Raw genomic sequence first — 13,289 nt, forward strand, 5'->3', positions numbered from 1 at the left:
AGAACAATATTTGTATTGTTGTTATTCTTATTAGGGTTTTCAGTATGAACGATGTTTGTATCGTTTTCAGTATTTTGAGTGGATGGAGATGTAGCTCCTCCCTCTTAAGATTCGACTCCTGGCGAATACTTTTTAGTTCAACGTTTATTTTAGATTTTCCTACACGTGACTTTCTGTATAGAATTATTATTACGATAAAAAATGCTATAAAAACGAGAATACCACCACCTCCAAGTATTATCAGCTTTTATTTCTTAGATATGCTTAGTATTATTAATATGACTATAGTACAAATCTGCCAAATGGATTTCATTGACAATTTTTTCGATAGTAATATTCCGATCTATGTAAGGCAAGATTTTACTGTAATATTCTGTTTCGACATTTTCAAATCGAATATAGTTAATGGAAATTTCGCAGTTTGTAAATTTAATAATATTATTGCCTTTAATAGGAATTTTTTGCGGGTTTTGTCCACAATTATTAAATAGTAAAGTTTCATTCAAATTTTTTGTAATTACCAGTGTATCTGATAACTTTTTGATTTCCGGTGAAGTATTTTCCTGATAGTGACATTTCATTTGGTTTGTATTGAGTAAGTTTGAAATACACTCATCTTGAAATGATAGTAAATCTTTTTTCATTATCTCTTTTTCCTCTACATTTTTAAAAATACTTTGTTTACATGTTATTATTTCATTTATATATTAATATTGAGTTCTAAGAAATTATTTTTATTAGCAATTTTTTCAACAATTGTTTTAAAACAAGTTTCTTTAGTAAATTTTGGTATTGACAAAACAAAAATAATAGTATTTTCTTTAAAAACTACACAATTTCTAATAAAAGGTAGCATTTCAATTGTAATAATTGAATGGTAGCATTGCAATTGTAATGTAAGAATAATTTCTGTTTTAATTATAAACAATTTTAAATCTTCATTAATTTTATTTACACTATTTCTAATTGTATCAATTTCATTGTTAATTTGATTTTGGGCTAGATTTACATGGTTAGTTATGTTTTTAAGCTGGTCTGAAATTTGTTTATTTAAAGTCACTTGATCATTTAAATTATTTATTATTTGAGCGTTATTCTTTTTAATAAGATCAAAGTGTTCTTGAATTTCTTTCCTATCAATAATTATCCATGGCTCCGGCCAAGAAACGTAAACCATTCCCAGCCATATTTATTAAGTCTCTTTTAGCAACAGGATGTGGTATGATACTATTGAAGTCTCCCTTTTTTTTTTTTGTTTTTTTTCCTTCTTCACTCCTAGGAGGAGTATAGCACTAGTGCATGATATCTATCATGCCCCAGTTCCATAGGCATAGAGAGTTAGCTAGGTAGGTGACTAGCCTACCGTAGTTTTTTTTTATTTATATTAAATATTTCAGTTTATTAATATTTACTGTTTTATTTTTTCTTAGTCTTTAGTTCGAATATTATGAATATTTGAAAATTACTTGTATAATATTTATTAGTATTGCATATTAAGTTATATAATATTGAATATAATTTTTTTTTGTTTTTTTTTTTTTCATAATTTAAAACAACTAAAGGGAAGTCTCCCTTTAGTTGTTTTAAATTATGAAGTACAGAATTGGGTATATCGCAACCGGATGATGTTATATTTGTTCATGCAGCCGGATAATGTTAAATTCTATTTTGTTAATACTTTCTTTATATGAGGAAAGATTAACCACATGCATTATTCGTTTATAACTATGAATTATTTTTACTTCTGATTTTTGGAAAAGAATATAACCATTACCCTTTGGTATTGGGTTTACTTCAATTTCAGACAATGCCAAGGTAAAGATTGGCACAATAAGGATAAGTAAAAGTTTTAAGGTACCTAAAAGAAAAATAAAGTAAATAAATGATGGTCGGAATAATAATTATTATTAACTTTCAAATATAAGTTTTCTTTTAAATTGATTGACATAGCGAGGTAAAGATTCTTTATTTATTTTAAAATGATTTTCACTAGAATGGGTAATATCTACCTTTTTGTGATAGGGCTGTAATTTGGTTATTCTATTAAATTTTAGGTAGTTAGTAGATTTTTCCTTTTTCCTTTTAAGATTAAATCTATTTATTGAAATTTCTTTTACTTTAATTAATTTATTATGAATGGTCTAGTATTGATCTGGGGTGATCGTTCCGTTGAGGAAATCAATAGGCCTTCGCCCAGTTGACGAGTGAATGGTCTCATAAATTTTCAGACTTTTAATTATTGGATTCTCATCCAATGGTGTATGTGGTTCTTTTTCGACAACATTCAAGATTCGAAGATGTTCATTCACTGTGTTATGAAATCATTTTAAATCTGCGTTGCTGGTTTTATTATAAGGTGTTACAAAGTGGATGTCTATACCTTCATTTTTTAGAAAATTTTGAAAATTTAGATTCGTAAGACCGTTTTCTTAATCCGTTATGATTTTGGTTGGCCTCCCAAAGGAACCAATATATTGCAAGAACCCATTTTTCAGATCAATCCAGTTTCTAGAAGCTGTAGGTATAATTTGGGCATGTTTTGTAAACTTATCAATAAATGTTAAATAAGGTTTGCCTTTGCCATGAAACCACACGTCCATATGTACCAAATTTCAATTGTTTATTTGGGGTTTCCGTAATTTTTAATGCTAATTTCAACGGTTTTCTCTCATATTTTGCTACACTGCATACATGACAATTATTTATTACCTTCTGAATTCAATTTTAAATTTAGGATAATAAAATTTTTCTTTTAAATTGAGGTAAACATCATTAGTTCCTCTATGGTTTGATTTGCAATGTTGCCGCTGAATAATTTCTTGTAGCTCATTTCAATCTTTTACATCTTGCAAGAGTTTGGAGCACTTATTAAGTCTTAGCAATTTATTTTTTGAAAAATGTTTGAGATAAGTATTTTGAAAAATATTATAAACATTGATGTCATCAATCATCACACCTACAATACCTTTGCCTGTTATGTGATCTTTAAAAATGTTTATGAAAATTTCCTCGTTGAAATTGTCATTTTTAAGTATTGTTCGCGTTCTACCATACAATTTAGTTTGCTTTACGTTTTTTGAATTTCCCTTTTCGATAATTAGTTGTGTCTCATAGAAATTTAGAGGCAATTCGGTTATTGGGATATACTCCGAGCTATCCTCATCAGCTGAGTGAGTAGTTGCTCTAGTATAAAATGTATCTTCAACACCATTTTCATTTGAACTGATTTCCATTCGTGACAAAGCGTTCAGCGACATGATTTTCTTTTCCTTGTAAATATTCGATATCAAAATTGAATTCTTCTAATTTTATCTTCCATCTCTGTAATTTACTATTAGGTTCCCTTAAATTATGAAGCCATTGTAGCGGCTTGCGATTATGAAAATATTTGGTAGCCCAAGCTATGGCAAGTAATTTCTTTTCAAAGGTTGAATACTTGGTCTCATGTTCGTTAAGGGTACGAAATGCAAAACATATGGGACAGTTTTCTTGAGAGAGTAAATGTAGTTAATGTAAATTTTTTGGAAAAATCGGGCTACATTAAAATTGGATCTGTAGTGATCAAAAGTTTTAGTTTATTAAAAGCTTCTTTGTATTCAAATTTATCAACATTTATTTGTTTCCCCTTCTTCAAGCAAATAGTCATAGGTTTGGCAATTTTTGCGAAATCTCTTATAAATTTTCTATAGTAATCCACCAAACCAAGAAAACTTTTTATTTGTTTGGTGGTCTTAGGAATCGCAAATTTGTTAATTATTTTTTATTCCCCCTGGTGTTACTATATGTCCCAAAAATTCCGTTTCCTGTTTCATAAACTCACATTTATTTAACTGTATTTTCAAATTTGCGTCTTAAAGTTTTTTTAAAATTTTTTGTAAGTAGTCAAAGTGTTCCTCGTTACTCGTACTAAAAATAATTATATAGTCGAGGTAAACATAACATTGTTTACCTATAAAATCTTTTAAAATAGAGTTCATTTTGAAAAGTCGCAGGGGTATTTTTGAGACCGAATGGCATTCTTACAAATTCATAATGTCCACCATTCGTGCTAAATGTGGTCTTTTTTATGTCCTCTTTTTCTATTTCAATTTATTTGATGGTATCCCTTTGCTAAATCAAGGGTTCTAAAGTACATAGAACGACCTAATTTATCTAAGATGTCGTTTACATTAGGTATAGGAAACCTGTCATCTACAGTGACGTTATTGAGTTTCCTATAATCAATATGAATACGTCATTTTTGTTCTCCGGAGGAATCCAGCTTCTTAGGGACAACCCATATTGGAGCCGAATATGGCGAATCACTTTGTCTAATTATACCCCGCTGTAACATCTCATCAATTTGTTTATTCACCTCTTGGCGATGTACTTCAGGGTAACGGTAAATTTTTGTGTAAATGGCAATTTCATTTACCGTATTTATGCAGATACTTGAAAATTTTCCAAACTACTTTGTTAATTTCGGCACAAGTATAAGCGTTTGAACAATCTGCATCTTTTATTTCCAAATTATTCGCTCGCTGAATGGTAGACGGTGATAGATCTACATCCATCGGTTGGGGCCGCGAAACAACGTACGTAACGTTATTAATAGAATTATTATTATAGTTTTTACAACTAAAATTACGGTTAGTAGAACCATTAAAATTGTGACTGTTGTTGTAATTATATTATTAAATTATTTGCAGTGTTATTATTAAAATTTCTTTTTTTAGTAGAGTAATTTGGCCTTATTCTATAATTATTTATTGAGTTGTTATTACTAGGATTAGTATTTTGTTTACTATTGTTGTTATTAGTATTAGTGTTAGTATTATTGTAATATGATCTGTTATTTTTTAAAAAAAGTTTTATTTGTGTTAGAATTTTTATGATAATTTGAATTATACGGGTTAAAATCCGCATAATTTCCTTCATAGAGGACTTCAATAGTATCTTCTAATGAGGCTGGGTTGCGGCTGAAAATTATTGAACGCATTGGTTCAGGTAATTTTTCCTTAAATATTCGCAACCCAGTTTGAATATTGGCTCAGATAATGGCCTCCGCATTTGGCTCATCTTTTATTTTCTTGCTTAATCTACGTAACACCTTTTTTATCTCATTATAGAGGTCTACGCTAGTTGTTCTAAATTTTACACTTTACAATTTCTCGAAAAGTTGCAAAGCTGTTTTTCTTTCATCAAAATTATCTATTAGATTTTTTTTTTATTTCAAGCCAGTTTATAACATGGTTGTTTATTTCAACAACTTCTCTAGCTCTAACTGTTAATTTGACTTTAATTCTACTGATCAAAATAATTTGACTATTTTGATCACATTTTTCTATTAGTGATATTATATTTTCTACTAAATCTAGAAAATTTATATAATTCTTCTGACTTACCATTAAAACAGGGAGGTCCGCTATATATCTCATCGGGTCCAACGTTAGTTTTAATTCTGGTGTACTCAGTCTTGCTCGAGAGGTTGGAGTCTGTATACTGGAGGTACTCTTGCCGCTCGTGGTGGAAGTGTTGTTATTTTCCTTTGCACGATCAAATTGAGATGGGGCCAAATTCTTTTGTTCCATGTTGCTTATTATTTTGTTTATTTTTTTTTTTTTTGTTATTATAATTAATCTTTTATATTTTTTTTTATTTTTATAATTATGTTAATAAAGTTTATTATTACGTTGTTATATTTATTTGTTGACTCTTAACAGTCACAGAAAAAACAGTTACAGTTTTCTTTTTATTGTTGTTACTATTTTCCAAAAATTCTAATACCGAAATGTCAGTAAAGTTACTTTAAATGTTAACGGTATTTTTAAAATTTTACCTTTTGCTATAATTTATTTATTTATTTTTATTTATTTATTTCAACTACAAAAATGCCTAAAGAGACAAGTCTCATAAAAAGGCTTTATAAAAACAATATAAAGTATACAAAACCTTCATTTACTTTTAAGTATCAAACAAAAGTGCAAATAAAAGTGAGAAAAAAAAAATTATAGACTTTGTTCAAGTTAATTTAGTTGTAAAATTTTTTTGCAAAAAAAAAAAAGCTAATCTTAAATTCATTTATTAGTTTTGATAGAAATTAGTTAATAGATACTCTACTATAATTATTAATATATGTTTCTCGAAGATTCTTTTTTAGTTTATAATTATCGAGTGTCTTCATATTTTCAGGAATTTCATTATATAATTTAATTGCCTTATAGATTGATGTTGATGTTCCAAATTTTGTTGTGTTCTTTTTGGCGAGATAAATCTGTTGTTTGCTTCTTGTATTGATTTCATGATGATCACTTCTTGCCGTAAGTTGAGTGGTAGAATGTAATTCACCATTAGAGATATCGTGAATATACAAGATCAGTTTGTATTTAATAAAATCTTGTACCAATAATATCCTATTCTGGCTATGGATAAATTCGGTATGCTCAAGCCTATTATAGAAAAACAAGTTCTTTAACGCTTTGTTTTGAATGACTTGAAGCTTATCGCTGTTTTCTTTGGAGAAAACACCCCATATTATTATAGCATAGCTCACGTGACTGTGGAAAAGTGAATAAAAGACGGACGTCTTCACGTTGTTTGGCAAAAAGTATGCAATTCTTTTGAAGACACCAGCAACGGACGACAGTTTTTTAAATAAAAATGTTGTATGTGTTTTCCAGTTGAGTGCCGAATCAATCCATAGACACTTAAACACGTAGTTATTTCACTACACTTTTCAGTTTACTTTTATAATGAAATCTTTATTATTTAATTGTTAATTTTAATCTTTTACACCTTTTTTATTTATCCGACCGATTCTGCGCCAATAATGTACAAAGGCGCTGTAAAAAATAATAATGAAATTGAATAAAAAAAAAACAACCGGTTTTCTTTTATTTTTAACTCGATCGACTGATCGCTTTGTTGGTAACAAGTAAACTGAACTTTATTGATTTTACAAAAATTTAAAAAGTTCTTAAATTTACAAAAATTATACAAAACAAAAATACTTTTCCTAATTTAGAACACATTACAAAATTATTGTTAATTTTGCTTATCTTTAAAACAACACTTTTTAATAATTGGAAAATATTTAAAAATACTTCTCAATATGCAAACCAAATGTTAATAATTAGTCATTATGCATTGCGTCACATTAGTTTTAAACACAATGTAAAAACAATAATAAGAAAAAATGAAATGCAACATAAACGATTTTAAGTGGGACGTTCGTTCACGTTAATGTAATTGTTCTAAGCAATAAATTTTATAAATTTTGTTTGGAAACATGATATAAGAAAAATTATTAAAAGAAAAGAAAATAAAATAAAAAGAAAAAAAGTAATGATTGAACTTGATTGAATTTGTTACAATTTTAGTGGGTAATCTAAAAGAACAATATTTGTATTCTTGTTATTCTTATTAGGGTTTTCAGTATGAACGATGTTTGTATCGTTTTCAGTATTTTGAGTGGATGGAGATGTAACTATATATTCTTATATCAAAAGAAGTAGTTTGTTTGAATGAAAAATTTTTAAACTGTTAAATGTTAATACATACATACATAGGTACATATATTTGAATAAAAATAAAATTTTGTTTATACCTTTTCTGAATTTAAAAAATTTATTTCTATATTACCACATTTGTAAATTTAAGTAAAAATAGTGTTATTGTTTAAGTGCTTCATGTTTTGTTGATTATTTTTCGAATTAGCTTAAATAATAATCTAAATATTAATGTGCATATAAAATTGTTGACATTATAATATTTTTAATTAGCGCTAAGTAAGGTTGTCATTCGTACACTTTTAAGTGTAATAGTTTCCTTTTCTGATGCTCATAAAATATCATTTTAATATAATATGTAAACAATTTTAAAAATGGGCACTTAAAAGATTATGAGGTATTTTTAAAAGCGGTTAGATCCTTTAAGAAACACCAAACAAAAGTATGTTATATTTGATTCATTAATAACATTTATTTTTTATAGTTATTTTAAAGCAATAAGAGTCTTTTATGAAATTCTTTGGCAAAAAAAAAAATAATTTAAGGGAAATAGGTAGTATTAATAATTATGCAAATAGAATAGCAAGAAAGGAAATAATAGTTAAAAAAAACTAAAAGGAATAACGAATAATTAAAATAATAGTAATAATAAACAAACCATTGCTCATGTAATTTAATTTAAGAAAATTTTCATCGTTTTTTGTCTTCAAATGAATAAATTTGAAATTTCATTATATATTTTTTTTTGACTTAATTATTAGATAATTGAATTATTAGATAATTAAATATGTTTATGTTGAGTTTTTTATTTTGATTTTTGTTAATAAAGACGTATATGTGTTTTTTTTAAAAAAATATTTATTTTCTTAATTTTTAATTGCTTCCAGTAATACTTTACGAATTTGGAAAATTTCTAAAATTCAATTTGATTTTTAACTATCGATAAAACAACCAATTTTTTTATGCACTAATTCATATAATTTTGGTGGTTAAAACGAATGTTTACTTTAACGAATTAAATGACTTAGCGGAAAATTCTTTATAATTGGCACTATAACTGTACATTCGTACATAATATTAATTTATATTTTTTCTTAATTTAAATTAACATATAAAATACTTTCAGACTGTGTTGTTGCTTCTGATTCAGAGTTAGATGCAAAAATAGAACTTTTTAAATTTATACAAATAGAAGGAAATATATTGTATAGAATAATTGACCAATATCAAGAAAGAATTTGCATATTAGCTCAAGAAGAGAACTCTTTAGGTAGATTTTTGAAGGAAAGTGGCAAGCATAGTCAAACAACTGACGGAGTTATGATAAATTGTGGAAAATCTTTTTCATACTGCGGACAAGTACGATTCCTTATCCGACCACCATTACTAAGGTTTTTTAACGAAATTGAAGTTTTTACAAGAAGAGCAGTTGCAGACACAGAGAGTACAATTACTCTAATGGAGAAACAACGCACCAACTATAGAGCTTCTTTAAGTTGGATGAAATCTGTTAGTAACATGCTGGATCCAGATTCTAATCGAATGTTAGAAAAATTTCGAGTAGCTCAAACACAAGTTCGTCAAACCAAAGAAAGGTTCGATAAATATTCATTAGATTGTCTCCAAAAGGTAGGATAAAATATTCATTAGATCTCCAAAAAGTTTAAAATTTTTTAATATAATAAATTTTCTTTTAATATAATATTTTAGATAGATCTTCTAGCAGCTTCTCGATGTAATATGTTTTCTCACATTTTAATTAGCTACATGGAAAATTTACAAGACTTCTTCATAAAATCTACCGACACGCTTAGGATCTTATCATCCGCTCTTGCTCAAGACTCCAATTACGGATTTGATATTTTGAAAGTTCTGTCAAAAACACAGAATAATTATAAAGAGCTGAAAAATTTTTTACAATGTCCAGAAAAGGATGAATCTAATAATAAATTGGTAAGTTTCTTTATTCACTTGGAATGGTTTTGTTGTGCCGACTTTGTTTTCAAATTACTGTTAAAAATCTTCATCATTAAAAATAAAAATAGAAAAAATATTAAACTTGAATTTATATTTACAAAAGTTCTATATGGTTCAAGATTTTGTACGAAAATACATACATAGATCTTGGTAAAGATATTAATTTTCGAAAATAAATTTAATTACACAAAATTTCCTATTACCAACATATATTGCAAAATTATTATTTTGGATTTTCTACTTCTTTGACACTATAAGGTGCCAGTTTCACATCTGACTAAGCAGTTGGACGTCTATCTCGCTATCTTCCTCGGCAAGTGAGAAAACTGTGAGAGACCACCATATATTTGTATAATGTAATTTTCCACCACCATATATGTATTTGTATAATGCAAATTTCATGTGAAAGAAATTATTCGGGTTTGTATATCTCGTTTTTTCTAAAAAGAATACAAAATTTATTTACTTTGTTTTTGAAAGTGAGACGTTCAGTCGATAATGTCAGAAAAATGTAAAAATCCAATTGAAAAATTAAGTATACATACATTAGAAAAACGGGAAATTATTTAAAAGTGAAGAAAGAGTGAGTAAAAAAGTGAGATAGACGATTAGGCTGTAAATCAATGACTCAATCTACCATAAAATCTGATGAGCATTTACACATCAGATTATATTTATGCCTTTACGTCAAACTTTTGACGGCAATGTTTTTTCAAGCTTTGTGAAGTAAAATTTAGTGTTTGGAAAGCTTTTAAAACCGTACAGCTGTTAAAGATATGTTTTTCTTGGTTATGTCAGAAGGTTTTATTTAAAAAAAAAAAATTTGATCAACAATAATAATTTTTTTCAAAACTTTAAGTTAACACTGTACATTTTTCGCATACGTACTTTTTACATTTTATATAGATTTTATTCGTCTTATTATCTTTACAATATCTTATCTGACATGTTTTCCGATGTACTTGAAGTTGTGATGGGTATTGCTTGATTTTCTTTGCCTATCTCTCGTTTTGTTTGTAACGAATTTATAGTTTTGGCATTGAGTCTTAAAGAAAAACTATTACAAAAATATATAAATCGTAACACCGGTCAAATGACCGGTCGTGGTAGGTAAGATAGACTATACAAATTTCTCTCAGAAAATAGACTTTAAAAAAATAAGTGAATATTGAAAAATGTATCATACGTACATATATATGAAGAAAAGTTAGAAAGTTTAAAGGCGATTTGTTTACTTTGAATGTAGGAAATTCCAATTGAAATCTAATAATGGTCATTTGACCGGTCCCGGTCGGATTTGTGTTAAATAAAATAAAATAAAAAAAACAAAATGGGTGTACAAATGGTATTTTCTATGTATCACACTTTTATCATCTAATATTAGAACTTTCCGTTTTTTATATAACCAAAAAATATTTGTTTATGTTTGATAAATATTTTGAAATTTGAAGTTTATCACCTATTTACAAAGTTTTCAAAGGTTTTTTTCAACTTTCCGTCTACTTTTTTTTTTTTATTTTTTTCAAATTAAAATTTAAATATCAAACCGACCCAATATTTATAATCTATAAACTGACAACAAAAATTAGAAAAAAAAAATTTGGCTGAACATGGCAAAGCTTTTTTAAAAGTTTATTTTCCGTCATGTTATTTCTCAAAATCTGACAGAAAATCTTATGATAATCGGATATACATAATTCTATTGTTTTTCATCAGATTTTATTTAATGTCAGACTACGATTACATATCAGTTTTTCGCATGAATCTTAATAATACATGTATTATTAGATCCGTTACTTCATATCATACTAATGCATTTTTCTCCCTTTCGTAAAAGCAAGGTTGAAGGTACTAAGCTGAATTAGGTATGTGAATAGGGTACTTTTTTAAAAAGGAAAAAACTGTCGAATGAATGTTTTTCTTACAACTATCGAATGAATGACTTTTTTTACAACTATCGAATAAACATATAGTTTTTATTCGATAGCTTTAAAAAATAAATGATTATATTGTATTTTTCTTAACATTTTTTTTGAAGATTTTTAGTAACTTTGGATAATTATCTTTTTTTAGAATTCACCACTGTTTTGTGACGCTGGACATAATTATGGTTCTGATAGAAGTAATGATGACATTCCCTGTGTCTTATTAGATGACATATCTTTTAATTTTTTTGAGATATCTAATGAATTTAATAATGAAATTAGCTTGAAACCCGTAACAGAAAACGTTGAAAGCAATAATGACACCGCATTCAATCATTTTGCACAGCAACCATCAGCGTCAAATGAAAACTCACGTCACAGTAGTGATGCCACCCTTTTTATTTCTAACTACGTAAAGCGTACTGTTGACCAGAACGATTCAAAGATGCACAAAAATATCAAAAACTGTTCTTGGTTTGATTTATTTTCTGAGCTTGATCCATTGGCAAATCCAGATGATATGACCAAGCAATTTGGTGGAAAAGTTGCAGATACACAAGCAGCTTAAATTTAGTTAATGAAAGATCTTAGCATGAAGTTATTCTTATAATATGAAATGAATGTATTTACAATAAATTTTGAAACATAAATTTAGCCGTATTTTAATCTTATTCTGAAAATAAAAGAAGGTGTAATAATGAAATTTATTTTTGTCTATTTATCTAGATTAGATTTAATTTAGTGAAACTCAACCATAACAGTCTTAAAATAATAAACTCTAAAAACAATAAAATGTAATAAAAAATTTAAAATTATATCAAAAGCTATGTTTTTTATATTATGCTAATACCATATATATCTATCAAGCCACCAAGGTGAAATTATTTTCGAAATTTTTGCAATTGGAAAAAAATTACAAAAACAAATCTTGTTGTTTTCGAAATATTCCATTTGAAATATTTTTTTTTTCTTTTTTTGTGAATTTTTTGAGTATTCTTTGTAATGTCTTTTTATCTAACAAGTCCCAATACTAAATTTTTTTTACGAAATATTACGAATTTTTGGCTTCGTTGCTGGTTTTTTCTTTAAATGCCACACAAAATTATTGTGTCATAATTTTTATTATTTTTTTCTTTTTTTTACGTAAAAAAGAGTTTAATATTTTAAAAAATCTCAGGATATTATACACATTTTTTAAAAAGCTTCCCATTTAAATTCTATTGCACGAAAAAGAAAGAAAGGCAGGAGGAAAGAAAAAATGATAAAAAATTTGAAATTCATGTTTCAGTATGGTTTCATATGTTAATGAGGAAGGATGTATGATTTTTCATGCACATTTTGTATTTCCCAATAAGGTAAGTTGAGTAGTGTCGGCTAACAAAAATGTTATTAGAAGTAATATAGGTTGACACATTTCAACAATTTGAATTATCTCATTTCGGTTATTTATACGTTACTTATAAAATTGTTTCAAATAATTTCAGTTAGTTTTTAAGTTATTAAAAATAAATATGTATGTACCTACTTCCAATAAATTTTTTTTAAATAATTATTTTAAAACTATTTCAAACATGTTATATTGAGTGCTTCAAAAATTTTGCTGTGCTCTTTTTTCATATTTTATTAGCAGGTAAACAAGAGCAATTTATTTATAAAATGTCCCTGCATGTGTATGTATGACCTATCTTAATTCTAAACGGAAAGAATATTACATAAAGAACAAAAATTTTAAAATACCTGTTATTTTACAGTCGGAATTTTTGAGTCATTTGGGAAAATACCATTTATTTCAAAAATAGAAAAATATTCAAATCCGGTCATAAAAATATATGATTGTTTTTTCCAAACATTTTAAATATTTTTTTTTCTTAGGTAATTGAGATAAATGATAGTAAGTTTT

At 26.9% G+C, this 13,289-nt stretch overlaps 1 protein-coding gene across 1 annotated transcript in view; it reads left to right on the forward strand.

Annotated features, from left to right (window-relative positions):
* The window catches only part of LOC129613888 (islet cell autoantigen 1), a 45,469-nt gene extending 33,292 nt beyond the window's left edge, over positions 1-12,177 (forward strand). Inside the window, exons 2-4 of the mRNA XM_055528197.1 lie at positions 8,614-9,116; positions 9,198-9,440; positions 11,538-12,177. Of these exons, the coding sequence (XP_055384172.1) occupies positions 8,614-9,116; positions 9,198-9,440; positions 11,538-11,957 (1,166 nt within the window). The 3' untranslated portion in view covers positions 11,958-12,177. The remainder of the gene's footprint in view (positions 1-8,613; positions 9,117-9,197; positions 9,441-11,537) is intronic.
* Positions 12,178-13,289: the final 1,112 nt, after the last annotated feature.

Source organism: Condylostylus longicornis, unplaced genomic scaffold (genome assembly GCF_029603195.1).
Source record: "Condylostylus longicornis isolate FDR11 unplaced genomic scaffold, ASM2960319v2 ptg000094l, whole genome shotgun sequence".
Classification (NCBI taxonomy): Eukaryota; Metazoa; Arthropoda; class Insecta; order Diptera; family Dolichopodidae; genus Condylostylus; species Condylostylus longicornis.